Source organism: Bombus vancouverensis, chromosome 1 (genome assembly GCF_051014615.1).
Source record: "Bombus vancouverensis nearcticus chromosome 1, iyBomVanc1_principal, whole genome shotgun sequence".
In the NCBI taxonomy this organism is placed as follows: Eukaryota; Metazoa; Arthropoda; class Insecta; order Hymenoptera; family Apidae; genus Bombus; species Bombus vancouverensis.
In genome coordinates, this window is record NC_134911.1 from 1,649,830 (window position 1) to 1,668,094 (window position 18,265).

The 18,265-nt window shown below is 32.2% G+C and overlaps 1 protein-coding gene across 1 annotated transcript in view; it reads left to right on the top strand.

Moving 5' to 3' along the window:
- The window catches only part of LOC117160539 (uncharacterized), a 29,496-nt gene extending 22,631 nt beyond the window's left edge, over positions 1 to 6,865 (top strand). The window contains exons 7-9 of the mRNA XM_076621077.1: positions 1,651 to 1,849; positions 4,253 to 4,359; positions 6,687 to 6,865. Coding sequence (XP_076477192.1) covers positions 1,651 to 1,849; positions 4,253 to 4,359; positions 6,687 to 6,812 — 432 coding nt within the window. The 3' untranslated portion in view covers positions 6,813 to 6,865. The remainder of the gene's footprint in view (positions 1 to 1,650; positions 1,850 to 4,252; positions 4,360 to 6,686) is intronic.
- Positions 6,866 to 18,265: the final 11,400 nt, after the last annotated feature.

Genomic DNA, 18,265 nt, shown 5'->3' on the forward strand with positions numbered 1-18,265 from the left:
CGTTTCTCATTCCTTTGCTTCTCCCTTTTCTTTCTTTCTTTCGTCCCCCAGGAATCGCTCATGAATTTGCTTTTCCATCCTCTTTCCACTTTTTCTTGTTTTTCCTCCTTCTTTTCCTTTATCACCCTCACCCTTTCCTCTTTAAGAATCTTTAGTTCGTCCTATCGTTTTATTTCTAGATATTTTTTGGACGTGTTCCATACTTATTTTATTTGCTCTTTACAATCTTTTACAAAGACTTCCCGGCTTCTCTTGTCGATTATGTATTTTATATTATATATATTTCTATTTATGTAAGTAAAATCCATCGAATTGAAATTATTTTTTGGTTACTAACTTTTAATTTTATGGAAAAGTTTCTTATTAAAAAATGTTGAGTAGGAGATCCACCAAACTGAAAATATTGGAACATTTTTTAAATTTAAGGTATAATATGCTTCAAAAACAAAATTTCTGTAATACATTTATATATGGTTAATTAATCTTTAAACGTCAAAATAAAGAGGTTGATGTAGAAATATTTGTATTAATGTATGTCGGATCAGGATTCGAATTTTGGGCGCGCGACGACTCTTCATGTGGACTAGCCATCGTTTCACAAAGCCGAGATTTTATTTACACGTATATACAGGTCTATCACTAAGCTTAACAAATAATAAGTACAACTAATAATAAGTCTAACAAACACTAAGCCTAATGAATAATACGATCTACGAATAATTAAATTAAATAATACTATTAGCAATGTTTGAGTTCAAACGAATCCACGGTCACCGGGATAACTCCTTACTAAGCGAAACTAACTTAGACGCAAATGCGATCCTCGAAAACGCTCGATGTATCACTCTCCAAGGCAATCGCAAGAATGCCAGCCTCGTGGAGATTTTTCTCCCTGTACGATTGCATTTTTTTTCTATACCCGTTTGGAAGCATCGAGAAGGTTCCAAACGCCGTTGCTAGGCACACTCGTTGGAAGCATCGAGAAAGTTCCAAACGCCGTTGCTAGGCAGTTTCTGCCTGGAGTTTTGATTACTAATACAATGTATGTCCCATTGCATCGGCACCTCCGAGGCAATATCACACGTGGCTCGGCCCGCTCTCGAGGCCGCATGCCGCCACAACCACATTTCTCGGAAAACACATACAACCACTCCAGACCTCCGTTAGATAAAACATCCATCCCGTGACCGTGGCTACGTTCAGCGACCGATTGTCACCTCGAACCCAATCTCGCTTATTACAAATCTTAAGCAATTACAACTATAATAAAATCTAGGCTAAGGTACTAGAGGATGTTCCCAAAATTTCCAAGGAAGGGCTTCGGCTTTCCTTTCATCTCCGACATGTATAAATAGTTTTGACTGAGTTTAAAATATTAAAATGTTTTTAAACCAAGATATAATATTTTTCAAAAACAGAAAATTCAATATGTTTTTATTTTACTAATTAATTACTAAATATCGTAATAATGAAGTTAGTGAAGTTAATTCAGATTAAGATATTAAAATATTTATTTAAAATAAAAAATCTAATATGTTTCTATCTAACTAGTTAATGCTTAAATGTCACAGTAAACAAGTTGGCGCAAAAATATGTCAAATGATCTATATTTGTAAATATACAAGGGCATCTATGACTTTATCTTTCTAGGACGTCATCAAGTTGGAGACTCAATACTGGACACTGGTGGATATACCTAAACAGGAAAAACAGGAAACAGTGCCTGCCTTTGTTCTACGCGCATGTTCCATTATGGAAAAGACCCACAAAAGCGGGGAGGGTGTGAAAACTTCGGCCCGTCTGGCCGAGGAAGCTGATACCAAAAGAGAACGCATTGAAAGACTCGAAAGTGAGTTGAAATTCTATTACAGAAGATCAATTTTCCAAATATGGATTGTTCCAATGTATAAGGTGTTTAAATATAAAGTTGAAAATCAATAGATTAGAGAACAATTGCTAAACATACATATGTTTGCTTTTCGAGAATGTATCTATTTTAGCACGTTGACTGCCACGCGTGTTTTCAAAGAAATCCCCGTCGATACCAGTGATCCCTGCGTTCCCTGCTAGGTGCTCCCATCGATATTTTAATAATGCGAATTGCTCAAGTGGTGGTCTCAAGAATGATCTTTCGTTTCATTTGTTCGCAACATTCAAACCACTAGCTGTTGTTGAATATAACGAAGGAAAGTGTGGTATAGATTATTCCGACCAAATGGTTTCTTATGCTACCACAATTAGAAAAGGGATCAAATGATACAGAAAACTTGCCATTCGATTCTTTTTGGGAATTTCTGTTGTAAACGCTTTGACGGTTTGCAAAATTGCAACAAGAAAAAATATAAATATTAGAATATTTAGACAATTATTAGTTGCAAAATTATTAGGGTTTTTCTGAAAATACAAAATATCCTTGTCTTCGACGGAGTCAGCATAATATCGCCGTTCGGAAGAATGACTCCGGAAGAAGCATTAGACGCGCATGCAAACTATGTTATGCAAATAAAAGACGTCGAATGGATCGAACAAAGGCACAAAAGAATTTGAAGAAAACAATAACTTATTGTCCAAATTGTCCCGACCAACCTCAGCTGTGTATAGAATGCTTTAAAGTTTTACATTCTAAATAATTTTTCTAATAAACCATTTTCGTATTTTTATTTTATAACAATTCAACTATTATTACAATTAATTATTAATTAACCATTTATTATTATGGAATATCTTTTCAAATACCTACGGCGATCCTTCGCAAGTAGTCAAATAAGCGACACCCGAATACGGGTGTCGTGGCGGTCAACGTGTTAATAATAAAAATAATATTGTTAATTTATAATATTATATTATAATGTTACTATCTATATATAATATCATACGAAATGCTTATATGAAAGATTTATAAATATTTTAAAGAGATAACTGATCACGAAAGAATTACGGAATGTATATGATTTCAATGATATCGTTGGATATATCATAACATAGTTCAATAAAAATGTTACGAAAATAAGTTGTAGCGATTATTAGAAAATATTACGAAAATAAAAATAAATAAAATATATCTGAGAAGTTATCGCAGTGATTCCAGTTATGAATTGAATTCGAATTGAAATTAAACTATCTGCTAAATTAATAGTCCTATGTTATGATAGATTTATTTTTTTTACGCAAAATTACGAGCTGGATCGGCTAACGTAATGAAAAATATATGATTTCATCTAAAAAAACAAACTTGACCTACATATGTCCACTACGCATATTTTTACAAAAACTAATCACGTCAAATTATGTCCCCCTTGAAACCATTTCAAACATCCATTTCATCAGAATTGACACTACAATTTGAAGACAAACATGATCATTTGGTAATAGTAAAATAATTTACTAACTTAGTTCTGTTGTTAAATATATGTTTTTAAAATAAAATTTTAATAAAGTATAATAGATGAATAACAGTTTTAAAACAATTAAGTTCTTCGCTGTTCTTACCTAAGATCTATACGTATGTAACTATACATATATTGCTTTTTTTTACTATCTATATAATATAAATACACCTATTACAAATTATGGTTAATTACGACATACTTTTCAAAGCCATTAACGCTACTATTACCGACGTCTACAATGCAAAACTTGCACCAAAGAGATCAAAATGGAAGGTGTGTAAAAATTTATGTACAATTCAAGAAAATGCAAGTTTTTATTTATATATTTTACAAAAAATCACACGAGTTCCCCAGTTGTGAATGCATAAACATACATACATATAGTGCTACAAAAATTACTATGAAAAATTGCAAATTGGTCATTTTAATTGTTAATTAATTTAACATGAATTGTTAAGACAATTTTAGTGTTAAAAATTATCTATCTTATAGTCGATTCTGTAGAATAAAGCGAATAGAAAGAAAATAAATATAACTGGAATGAAATGTCATATAATGTGTAAAACATTGAGATTCAACTTCTTATAGAAAATATTAAACGTGTCATAAAAAGATAAAGCCCGATATGACTTTAAAATAAATTACTGATTAAGTCAATTACGCATTGCATCAAATAGCATATACGTTATATACGTTTTTCATTGAACGTAATAGGTTTTACATTTGTTCTCTATCGATTTATTCCTCTGTATATATTCTTATATATATATAATATATATATAATATATAATATATATATATATATATAAGTGGTAATATATATATATATATATCATATATATCATATTTATTTGTATGTATAGGTATGACAACAGCTCAAATTGAAGCAGAGAACACTCAAATGACTAACGACCTGTACAGATTATTGAAAAAGTACACGGGACTGAGAAATCTCATTCGAGACTTAAAGGTATTTATAAACTAAGTAAACCAAATTATTCTTTGCTTCACATGTCTTTTTTTCTTTCTTTTACATGTATCGAAACTGAATAAGTTGGTAAATAATTCCTGAAAAACATGTTCGAAAACATGCTCGCTTGAGAACCTTCCTTATGTTTTTAGCATGCAAATACACATATATACATATCTTATACGTAAATCCCACTTTATTTCTTCGTCCTTCATTATCCAAACAGAGTAACTATAAAAGAAGTTATTCAACAGAGAAAAGAAATGACTGTTCGTAAAATTATGACAATTTATTTGCGTCAACGGAGCTATTGTTCAAAGTCAAAAACGTTTCTTCACGTTGTCTTATAAATGCAAAAATGCCGGTCAGAGATTTTTATATGACGTACCCACAATACCGATACTTCGTTTAAGAAGAAATGGTACGACCGAGATGAATAAAGTAGGAATAACTTAGCGCTGCGCGGCCCACATAGATTTATCATTATCCACAGTGCTCACTTCAAACCTGACAAAGTTCGTAAAGAAATAATAGTTCCTGGCACTGATTGATCAAGATTTTCTCGCGTTGCTTTTCTTAGACAGACAGTTCCGTAACGTATTGCTTGAAACAAATTCTAATCTACATCTTATTAGTCTAAAGCTTCTAGAAAAATAGAAAAATGTGGAACGTACTTTTTAGAATAAAAAAATTGTATATTTATATCCAAGTATATCATAATTTACAAATACAATTAAACGTCTGTAGAGGTGGGGTTTAATGGACGAGATTACTCGTTGTTGAAACCGTCGAATATATTTAAAATGATAGATTAGTATACAGACCATGTTCACAAAGACGCTCGTACTAACCGATTCGCTAAGACAGTGTATAAGTCGTAAAATAGGATCGCTAATGACTCGTTAATTAGATCGCGGATAATTCGTTGATAACTGGTTGATAACTGATCGACAGCTGACTGTAACTCATTTCCTTGCGATCGCATTCGCTTGTTTATACTGCTCGGGGGAGAGTCGGAAAATTCACATTCGTCTTCGTTCGACGGTTGCACGTAACGGCGACATTGTTTTGATCGGAGTTTATTTATTCTTACATTACGTGTATCCTAACGATCTTGATACTCCGAGGCAAAACAACAACATGATTTGAATTGACCTCTAACTCATGACTTTTGTTTTTCTCTACTTTTTGTTTTTCTCGTTTTAATGTTGCTTTCCACAGTCATTAGCAACCTCATGTACCTATCCTTGTTCAATTTTTAATATATTTACACTGATTCTAATGCATAAACATCCACAATATTATAATATTATGAACCATATGAAAGGTTTCTTATATAAATTTCTTATGTAAATTTAGTTATCACTAAAGGGGTAAAGGGCCCCTTTATCTGCCTTTTCACTTTATAATATAAAATAAAATATTTAATGTGATAACATTGATAATAATCTAATAGTTATTCTAGATATAAAAATATAATCACAATGTTCATTAATTCTTTCCAAATTGAAATTATCGAACTTTTCCTTACCAAGCAAATGACAGATCCAATACAATTACAGGATTGATAATAAAAACAATACTTCTAAAATTTGTTTACTTCTTAGATAATAACGCAAACTCACAACAGGGTGGAATTAATGTTATAAAAAATAATTTATACTTTACTATCAAATGAAAATTAACCAGTTCTATAAAAACCTTCGTCACGAAGTCTTTATGGCTATAATTAAATAGGTATAGTTTTTCTGCGATATGATTATAAATGCACTCACTCAGGAATTGTGTATATTGTACATATTATTATACAGGGTGGTTGGTAACTGGTGGTACAAGCGGAAAGGAGGTGATTCTACGCGAAAAAAGAAGTCGAAAATATAGAATAACAATTTTTCGTTTGAGGCTTTGTTTTCGAGAAAATCGACTGTGAATTTTCGCTCGGTACGCGTGCGGTACGTTTTAACGGATCTCACTGTTTGATCGTTGTCTCGATGAAAGAATTAAAAAAAAAAATTAAAAAAAGTTTTTCATTCCATATTTTCGACTTCTTTTTTCGCGTAAAATCACCCCCTTTCCGCTTGTACCACCAGTTACCAACCACCCTGTATAATTATGAATATTTTGTTTAAAAAATTAAATTGTATTGAACAGAAATTAAAAATGCTAAAGCAATCTTTCGCTGTCATGGAGAAAAATAAACGTGTACAGAAATTGTTTTTGTCATGAATTCTTTAATTTTTTCATTTACAAATTTACAATTACTCACTATTTTGTCATAGACCATGACCTACCTTATGTTAATAATACTAATGCTCTGTCTCCCACAGGAGGAATACAATAGCTCAAAAGTGTATCCAATCTTTCCCCGTTATCCGATCTTAAAGGACATGATAAAGGATATAATGCATAATCCAGACTATATGGAAGTTTGTCACGAGGTGGACCAAGCATAGCGGCCAGACCCCCTCCACCGCTCGCCACGTATGACCTTGTAAAAAGGATCTTAGCGTGGACGTTGGTGAAGGGGGTGTACCAGAAACAAGCCTGAGCAAGACTTTCACTTCTCCATTCATGGTGACTAATTACCGCAAATTCTGTTTTATTTCACACTTACGGTCTCTATAAAAATCTACATATCTGTGTTTATAGCACGTTTCGTCTGATGATATTCAGCCGGTACATATTTACAAGAAACTATACATCACCTTGTGTGTACGCTAATTGGAATCATGTTTGTTAATTGAATGCCCGAAGAAAATATGCGTGAATGCAAAGTAAGGAAATATGACATTGAGTTGTGAGGGGAAAAGGAACAGAAGATAGATTTTATAAAAAAATATATAATTAAACGAACATTCCTTTGAAGATTCTCCGTATGTTGGAATGATGCTTTTAGTATAGTATTTTTCGTGGTATTTTATGGTATCACGAGAGATCTGCTACTTGGCGACAATAAATAACAATACAAATGCAGAAATTAATTTTTGTTGCATTTTTATTGAATAAAGAATTTTTAGAATTATAAAATAACTTATTAGTATTTCAAGAGAAAAGAGGATAATTCATCAAAAATGAAATTATGTAAAATTATTTGCTTGTTGTGATTCTAAAATTTCGTCTTTTCGATCTGAAAAATAAGATAATTATCAAAAGGATTCTTTAATGTGAAAATTCATCAAAATATAGAAAGAAATAAAGATATATTTCGACAGGAGCGCCAAGTACTACAAGAACAACTAATTCCAACATAGGGAAGAAATAAAATTGATCATCTTAGTTTCTGATTACGATCGGAATAGCCGCTTGCACGTTGAAACACAAAATACAAAAATTACACCAGTACGTTTCATACGTAAACGTTGTGTAAACGTGGTGTAAAATTTCTGTTAAGGCAGTTCATAATGGAGAAAATCCTGAGAAATGTTAGATTTATAAGATGTGTCCCCATCGTCGAGTGTTGTGTATCTTTGTATGCAAATTATATCGTATGCGCGTGCATGTGCTTATCAAAATAAAAAAATGATTTAAGTGATTAAGTGTAAAATGCAACACTCTGCTTTCTGCTACTCGATGGTCGTAATACGTGATGCCGTCATTAAGCATTGTCAACTTAATAAGAGTTTGTTGAACAAAGAAGACCTCTCTTTACCTACGAACAGGACAAACGGTAGCAATTTAGTAAGATAATATATTTATTCTGCGTCAAATATCGCTTTGCGAATGATGACACTCTTTTTCGTAATACAGAAACATTTTGCTTCGACTACGGTGGGAACTAGATATTTAGGTATAACATCATTAACTCATTAATAATCGTTGTCGTACGCGATGGTGTAACCGCAACCGATGTAACACAGGATGATGTTGATGGTGATGTTGCACAGAGAAAAATTTATTGTATCCATTATTTTATGTTATAATTTTTTCTATAGAGTTTATTGAAGTTTAATATCGTACCAACTATAAAATTATTAGCGGTACTATAGGAGGATATATCATAGTGCGAGATATTAATTTGCACTAATTTATCAAGTAATTTTGTATCCTCGATAGATATTAACAAACTTGATTTCGCTTTATTCGTGCATATTCAACACTTAAATAGCGATTTTTTAAATCTCATACTGGAAGTCATTTGAAAAAGAATAAGTCATTAAAAGTTCAATACAAAGGATTTGTCTTTCACTTCTATCATGGTTCTCAAATTTCTTCTCGTCTTTTTCTTTCGTAAAATTTTAAATTCTGCAGGAATAATCTTTTCTATTTTATGAAACAAATGATTCTATACCTTTGTATTTTGTTGTATCTATGCTTTATTTATCAATTGTTTAGATATGTAACATTATACACATAAAATATTTCTTAAACTCCTAAAAGAAAAATGCCTAACAGAGTTAAAATTTATGTATCTTGAAACATATACTTGATATAAAAACATAATTTTTCCGTCTAGTGAAAGTGGAAAAATTGCTATCAATATCTTTACTTCGTGCAGAAAGCAGTTCACTTATAATATCCTGTACGAACTTCTTTTCATCATCAGTTGAAAAACTACACGATGTATGTGCTGTATTCACATTCGACTCCAATTAAAACGCAATGACTGCTTTGTATATCTTGGTTGAAACAGTGCTAACCATAGATCATACACATTTACGTTATTGTATAATAACGCAGAAAGAAGAGGATGTATTCTTTAAGAAATTTGACGTAATAAACATATCTCATCATTATCACATTTACATATATACAATATAAATATAAAAGCACCTACATGATATAAACAGACACACGTGCGTACTTTTACAACAAATTGAAATAAAATATTTCACTTTAGTCAACCTCTACATCTTCAGAAATTATAAAATTATCCATTGTTCTACGTAACGTCGATTCATCTTATATTTCTTTGGTAGCGAAGTACATATGTATGTATGTAAGCAAGATATGTTTATCTACTAACATAATTATATGATGCACTATAGTTTTTATAAAAACTGTTAAATCAATAAAATATCGTATTCGCTATAATTCATGAAAAATATTCGAGTTCGTGTATTAACATAACTTGACACGAACGTTATATGAATTAACTCGGCTGAAAAGATTAACTTTCCACCAAATTTTTCAATTTTTAATTAAAAAATAAATTTTAATAAATTGAAAAAAAATGAATAGACCTGAAAAACTGAGAAGTTTCGGCGTACATAGTTAATAAAATACCATAAATTCTATGACGTTATTTATTTTTCATTCGCTTGCTTCATGAAAGCTTATGAAAGCTTAAATTGATTGTGGAATATAATTAATCGATTCATCTATCACGCTATTAGAATAAGCAACGGTGCATGAAATGATAGTAAAAATTAATATAATACGAATATATAAACTATAAAAAGTTTTGCTACGTTATCTTAATATTTAAAAATCTAATAATGAATTATGGCGGACTTACGATTTGAATGTATAAATTATAAACTAGATAATCAAACGAATTTCTGTAAACGTCCGTTTACGAAAAAAATTCGCGGAATATATCATAATTTGATATCAAAATTTCAATTACTTAAATTTATCAAAACTCTCCGACGAACATCTGCAATATTTCATATATATAAATAATCATAGTTTGCATAATATTTAAAATAAGTACTTCTCGGAATGGAATATTTATTTTAATACACATTATTGTGATATTGATTTACATTTCAAGTGGAACACATAACAGCCTTGGAAAAATCTATACTGAGCGTTTAAATCGTTAAAATCTAGTCGTAAAAGAAACAAAAATACGAATCATCTACTACGTAAGTAATGTGTAAGAAAAAAACCAATGGCTGACAGCTCGAAATCAAAATGCACGTATATGTAATGCACGACAGACATTGAGACGACAAGACGATCTATTATCAAAACGTGGATCCTTTTCAATGTATGTCGATGCCTAGTGACCCATAATCCCTTCCCTTGTATGTTTAAAATGATTCTTATATCCCAATCAAAAGCCTGTTACAAACAAAGAAAATAACGGATCAGTTCAGAGAAATGCTGGGTACAGGCATATACAGAAACTAAAATGATGATTAAGCGGTCAAATGACATACTTGATGATTAATATCGAAAAGGTAATTTATGATCTCGTAATGCGCATTCCTCTTCAAATTGATTCATATCTGAAAACAAAATGAAACTTACGATACTTATGCGAATCAAATTTTGCAGGGAATAAAATATTTTTCGAACGGTGTTCTTTTCTATCACACCGATCGCCTTCAGTTTATTGATATCAAAAGTAACACGTACAAAATAAAATTTAAGCAACCCTAAATAATGAGCTTACACGAACAGTACTTTAATTTTTACAAATTTCATGATAATTTTGCATTGTAATATACTTTTTTTTTCGCCGAAATGCACAAGAAATTTTGCAATGAATCAAACTTGAGAAGCTTCGAATGAAATTTATACAAATATTAATATTAAGGTATATTGGAAATGGAAATTTCAAAAATTATATCAAATATCAATCATGCGCAAGATCATATCGTATAAAACTATAAAGAAGACGGATTGAAATTTATTTGTCTGCATTCAGCAAATCTACGTAAAAGAGGAATACATACATACTGTAGCTATTGAGTTTCTAGAATAGCGCTTTTGTCGTAGATATTTATCTTCTTCTATGATCTATGTATATGTATAAAGAAACGTACAATATTTGAAGAAATTTCGACACAAAAAACTACGCTGCAGCTTAATAATTTCCAATTTATTTTCCATTAATATTTCTTAATTTCGTTATCTAGCATATATACTTAACCCTTTCTTTAAATTATTTAGTTATTCTTGCAAATACATTAGCACATAATCAAATATTTATTTGTGCTATAAATCAAAAAAGAACCTAAGTACTTAAAGATCAAAATTTAGAAAAAATCGCGAACATTATTTATGCAATGTTAATTGACTATATTATATTCTTGACGTTAATATAAAGACCAAAGTTAACTGAAGAATCACCACGAAATGTACACGTTACATAGTCTATACAAGTTCATTATTAAACTTTGTTTCTGAAACGTTGACTGGTTAAATTATATTTATAATTACTCTATGTATATTCAGATGCATCTACGATTACCTTGAGATAATATAATCGCGACATAATTCATATCTTTTATGTAAAACAAAATACCTTCTTAGACCAATGATCGCATAATATTAAGGAGAACTTAAGGTATAGTATAAAGCGGAACTACATGTAGCGAAGGAGTAAAGCTATACTCGATGCAATGTCTTTGAATTGATGAATATAGCAAGTGCGCTCGCCTTTTTAATGAAACTAGGAGAGTGCCAAATAGATTTTGAAAGTTTATACGTGTGCGTAAGTGCGAATATGACGTTATGCAATGGCGTATACATATATATTTGCGAGTGTTACTGTAAAATTTTTATATAGTGTATTGTACGTAATAATGTTGACGTAGTTTTATTTTGCTGGACTGATCGTTAATTGTGCGTAAAATTTTTTTATGACTATATAAAACAGAAACTTTTACCTATGCATAATGCATATAAATTAAATTATTTGTTGTATACAGGGTGGTTGGTAACTGGTAGTACAAGCGGAAAGGGAGTGATTCTACGCGAAAAAAGAAGTCGAAAATATAGAATGAAAATTTTTTTTTTAATTTTTTTTTTTTTTTTAATTTTTCCATCGAGACAACGATCTACAGTGAGATCCGTTATAACGAGACGCGATAAAGTGCACGCGTACCAAGCGAAAATTCAAAGTCGATTTTCTCGAAAACAAAGCCTCAAACGAAAAATTGTTATTCTATATTTTCGACTTCTTTTTTCGCGTAAAATCACCCTCTTTCCGTTTGCACCACCAGTTACCAACCACCCTGTATAAAATAAAATCTATTTTAATTTCAGTAATTAAATCTATTTTCAGTAATGAAGATATTTAGTAAAATTCGTTATTTATTGGAAAAGATATTGAAAATAAGTTATTGAAGTGTGCGAAAACCGGGACTCACTCCAGCGAAAAAAACTATCAATGATATAAGTATAATTACTATGAACATACACATACGGATGTCTGATACGAGAGATCTACCTAATGTGTTTAAGAGTGTGTACATGGTAGACGTAATAACCGTGTTAATGTCCTATAGAAATATATAACATTCAATGGTGCTTTGGTTTCTCATGGAATGCTATTAAGAGAGGTCTTTAAACCTTTAAAGATACGATATTTCTATACGTATAAAAGACGATAAATATACAAAGGAGCACCTTTTTAATCTTTATCCCTCCTACTCTAATAGCAATATGGCCGTAAAGTAATAAAATTTGTACGATCTAAAAGAAACTAGATTTGCATCAATCTATGTATGTACATGTTTTTATACAAATCGGCACATAATGATTGAAAATGTTCAGCACATGTCATATTGTAAAAATACTAAGTTTATTCCAAAAATAACATCGGCAAGTTTAAGATCAATAAGGTACATGAAGATCAATTACGAAATCAAAGGACCATTATCCACTGATTCAATATACATAAGTGTACAATAATCGAATGGCAAATGAAATTTATGGCTTTGAGTAAGAATTCAATTTTCGAAACTTTATCTCGCGTTCTTGATAAGTGTATGTTTATGGAATCTATCAATGAAAATTCGACCAATCTGTATGTCTATAACCAGTAATCGTACGCTCTATGACACACGTTTCATGTACGCATCTAAACGATGTATTTCTGTAAGTGGATAGAGTATGTATACATATTCGCTTTATTACGATAAGCTTCTGGGTGCATATCGATAAGTTACATAGACGTAAATTTTTACGGATAAAAAAAATAAATATAAATATATATATTTTGACAGGAACTTCATAAGGAAGTTAGCGAAAATCTTGAGGAGGACCTTCACTGAGACTATTCGTTTAGCGTACAAGCTGTGAAACGATGCAAACATTTACAAGCAAACGATTCATTGCTGAACGTTCAATATTGAACGATCATCGTATGTCCCTATAAAAGAATTTTAACATCTTCGTGATATTTTCTGATATAATGTACGATGCCGCGAATTGAATTATTTCGCACGTTTTAGATCCGATTGTGTGAATGTCTTTAAATACTTTCGTATTCTGAACGAAATTGTGGAGTCACAGTCCATCTCAAAAAACAAAAAGGAGTCGTAAAGAATTTGAAGATATAGTATTTTATAATTTCATAATCATTAGTACGTGATCATAGGTTTTCGTATTTTTACTCACAATTATATTATAACTATGATAAGTTGCCCTAAACAAAATAATTCGTTTTACGCACTATTAGAATACATACTAGCGTAGAGCAAGAGATGTCAAGGTATTATTAGTACAGCCAGCATTGTGTACTTCATTGTAAAATGTGCGATTTAATGAACAGACTACACGTAAATTAATAACTCAATCACCAGGCTAGATCGACTGAGAGAACACATTATACATATAAGATTATACACATAGGTCGTCTGTTATGATTTATATCGTGCAATCTTCGCAGTCAATAGTTAACGAAATATAGATTTTCAGATCAATATGTGAAGTTCATTAAGCGCGTACGTTTCAACGTCGCAAGCAATTCACAAATGTTTCTCGAACTTCGATCATTGATATCATTAATCGCTAGTCCGTGTAGAATTTATAATATACATATAATCACTTGTGGTAACATGAAAAAGGGAGATAAGCTGTTGTGATGTTTGTATGTTCGTTATGGTAGAATTGCAAAGTGGAATTATTTAGGAATGCATAGTGTATAGCTATACCATAATCATGTATGATATCGTTTAGATTTTTACCAGTTCCATTATTATGTGTATGGTAATTTATTGAAGTACAGTTAGAGTACAATGCTCACGTTGATCAATTGTAAATTATGTCATGTACTTGATGAATTTATACACACACGCGTCTGTTCTTATTTAACACTGGCTTTTATTTCTATTAAAATTCTTTATGTCTGATCATAATATATGAACATGAAATATCTGACTGTACACAAATTATGTTTAAAGAATTAAGGAAATCAACGTTCATTATCAATATATGCATAAATGATGCGTTTAATGCAAACTATATATATACTACTTCTCGTTAAAGAAAAACGTCGATGTCCTGACTGTTTCGTGTTGAGAACTAAAGTTTTTGATGTTTTAATAACCGCTTCGTTAAAAAAAACAGAATCTTAACGTCAAATTATAATGCTGCTAATCGTTGTTAAACTTTAATGTACAGAATACAAACTATTATAAAAAAATAGTCAAAAATCTTTTCATTTAAACACAATTTTGCATTAAATCTTTGCGTGTCAAATTTTGATATATTATTTCTAATATATTGATATACGTATATATATATATTTATTAATAAAAATTATAGTTATTAATGGCATTTAATACAAATGTATATATATTTATATACATTTAAATATATACATTAATATATATATATATTACTTTTCCAAAAAAAAAAAAAACTTTTAATACTGTAAAGGACGTTAAGATTCTTGAAAAAAGGTAGAGTTAGAAAAAACGAGAATAGCCGACGAATCGCATGATGTTGATGTGTGTAAGTAAAACTATTAGTTTGCAATTCATGTAACTAGATATCCGATGAATGTGACGTATGTTAATAAGCAAGTAAAATGTTACAAGGAAATTGTGTGTTTGTAATAGCGTTCCTTAAACGGACTGGCCCTTATAGATAACATTTAAAGAAAATGCTTTTATGTATGAACTGGTGTTCACTAGTACACGACTAACTAATAGACATCATGCTGGATTAGTTAAAATGTAATGTATGCTAGATGTTATAGTGTTGTACTAGTGTTTACATCTTCCTATTTATGCGTTCTGTGTTTCCTGGTGGAAAATAGCGAGTAGTTACGTGTACAAGTAGTTTTAAAAACGATCTTAGTCCATTGATTTGAACAGAATTTTATGCTATAGTACATATCGAATGTACGATTTTAATTTCCCTGTAATACATCTTTGTTACCGCTATAAAACTTCACTTGTTTATTGGTTGTTAAGCTTTGTTAATAAAATACTATAAAATTTTAAATGACTTATTTACTCGATTTTCTGAATCCATTTTCTGAAATTTCATTCTCTGTTATTAGGTTGTCCCAGAAGTTTCTTTCGTTTTATAAAGAAATAATAGATGCACAACATTTTTTGTTTTGTCCATATTTTGTATGATCCATTTTGTTCTATTTCTATTATTCTTTTATTATTTCTATTATTCTATTATTCTAAAATTTTTTATTGTTTTTTATCGGTGAGCGGTGGGATAAAAGACAATATCGTTAGCCATTGATAATAATATCGTGTGTATTCAAAGGACATTATTGAAAAGACTAAGATGGCAAATTGTAAAGAGGAACAATTTTCAAGTGAGGAAAATCTAACGCTGGAAGAATTAAGAAACAAGCTTACGCACATGAATCTACCAATATCTGGTGCAAGGTCAGTATTGGTTGTCAGGCTAAATCGAGCGTGTAATGCTGGACAACCAAATCTCAAAGAGTCAGCAAATGGTGAAAGGTCCACGGAGAAGCGAGGTTCGGGGATCATACCAAAAACAAAGCGTGATCGAGATGAAGGCGAAAATATGGAGAGGCTTAGGACAAAAGAATTAAGAGGGGGGGGGGTAAGGTTAATTCGTACAAAATAAGGCATGTTTTTGTGAATTATTTGTGACGACACAGTTAAAATCTCTTTATTAAAACCAATGGTACATTAACTTATGACATTCGAAGAATATTGTATAAAATTTTCACGGAGAAATATTAAAAAATACGGCAATGGCAGCAATTATTCGGACGTGTCTCGGAAAAAAGTAGAATTGCTCATAACTTGGTGCTGGATCATCTGAAGTAAAAAAATCAGGTAGGTAACAGTTTCGCCCAGGTAACGCTAGGAGGGTTTTTCGAAATTTCAATTTTTCACTTTTTTGGAACACTTTAAGTTAGCCGATATTGCGAAAATTTGCGGCTAATTTTCCCTTCAAAGTGTTCCAAAAAAGTGAAAAATTGAAATTTCGAAAAACCCTCGCAGCGTTACCTGGGGCAAACTGTTACCTAACGAATAAACTTTAACTTTTTGATTTCAGATGATCCAGCACCAAGTTATGAGGGGCACGGCAATTATACTTTTTTCCGAGACACGTCCGAATAATTGCTGTCATTGCCGTATTTTTTAATATTTCTCCGTGAAAATTTTACGGGAAAATCTAACGGGAACGAGTGCATTCAGCGCGGCCAGGGCGTTGACAGTCACACCCGATCTGGACTTCACTGTCAGCACCTTACAGATGCTTGACACCTTTGACGCGGTTATATTCAATTCTTACATCAATGATTTAGAGATTAATAATCTGTTTAATCTGAATGTTTCCTACATTATTGGTATCAGATACAAAAAAATATATACAGCACTTTTGACTTTTTATAGAAAATAAATATTGATTATTTGTCATATATCACGGTTACAGGACTTGATACCTATGATAACCTGAATAGTGATTGTTACGTCGCGTAACACTCTACCTAGCTCAGGCCACACACCGCGGGCAATATGGCAACCAGATGTCTTCGGATACTCACAGCGTATCCTGGATAGTTTCAAGTATCTTCCATAAATCTCATAGATTTCCTAGTAAAGGTCCTTCAAACCAAACAAACGTCTGTTTCCGAAGAATTTCTAGACTATTGTCTACCACGGCTTGACAAGGGAAAGTTAGTTTTTCTCACGTATGATGCAACTTTCCTCCCACTAACCACTTTCTCTCGAGGGCGGTTAAGACCCTTCGTTTAACCAATTAACAACGAAGCCTATTCCCTCACTCTCCTAACTAAAATCGTCACCAACAAATCCGATGCTCCGGTGCGCATTCTTAGCTTTCCTCCGAGACAGCATCGTCTCCCAAGACAGTACTGATTTTACATCCTTCCAACGGTCAACATCCTTTAACCGGGTACACACACCCGTAGATCAGTCTGTTACGTCGCGTAACACTCTACCTAGCCGAGGCCACACACCGCGGGCAATATGGCAACCAGATGTCTTCGGATACTCACAGCGTATCCTCCATAGTTTCAAGTACCTTCCATAAATCTCATAGATTTCCTAGAAAAGGTCCTTCAAACAAACATCTGTTTCCGAGGAATTTCTAGAGACTATTGTCTACCACGGCGAAAAAGGGAAAGTTAGTTTTTCTCACGTACGCTGCAACTTTCCTCCCACTAACCACTTTCTCTTGAGGGCGGTTAAGACCCTTCGTCTAACCAATTAACGACGAAGCCTACTCCCTCACTCTCCTAACTCAAATCGTCACGAACAAATCCGATGGTCCCGTGCGCTAGACACACCCATCCTTAGCTTTCCTCCGCCACAGCATCGTCTCCCAAGACAGTACTGATTTTACATCCTTCGAACGGTCAACATCCTTTAACCGGATATATACACATCCGCAGATCAGTCACTCATTCATCTCGTACATACGCACCAGCGTAACTACCTTCGTTATAAGTTGTTGGAATAAACGGTGAAATATAACTTACTACTGTGTCATATTCATTTAACCACCTCTGTTATCTTAACCGAAACGCGGCCCGACGACTACTTCGCGACGTCGATTCACCGAATCGTAGCGAGAATTTACGCCTCTCGCTGACGCGTTTTCCTCGCGACCGCGTCTCCCCGCGAACGGTCGTAACATTTGGTCCTTCGAGCCGGATCATCAGTGGCAGTGGATAGTTTTGACACGCATCCGGTCGTAACATTTGGTCCTTCGAGCCGGATAATCAGTGGCAGTGGATAATTTTGACACGCATCCGGTC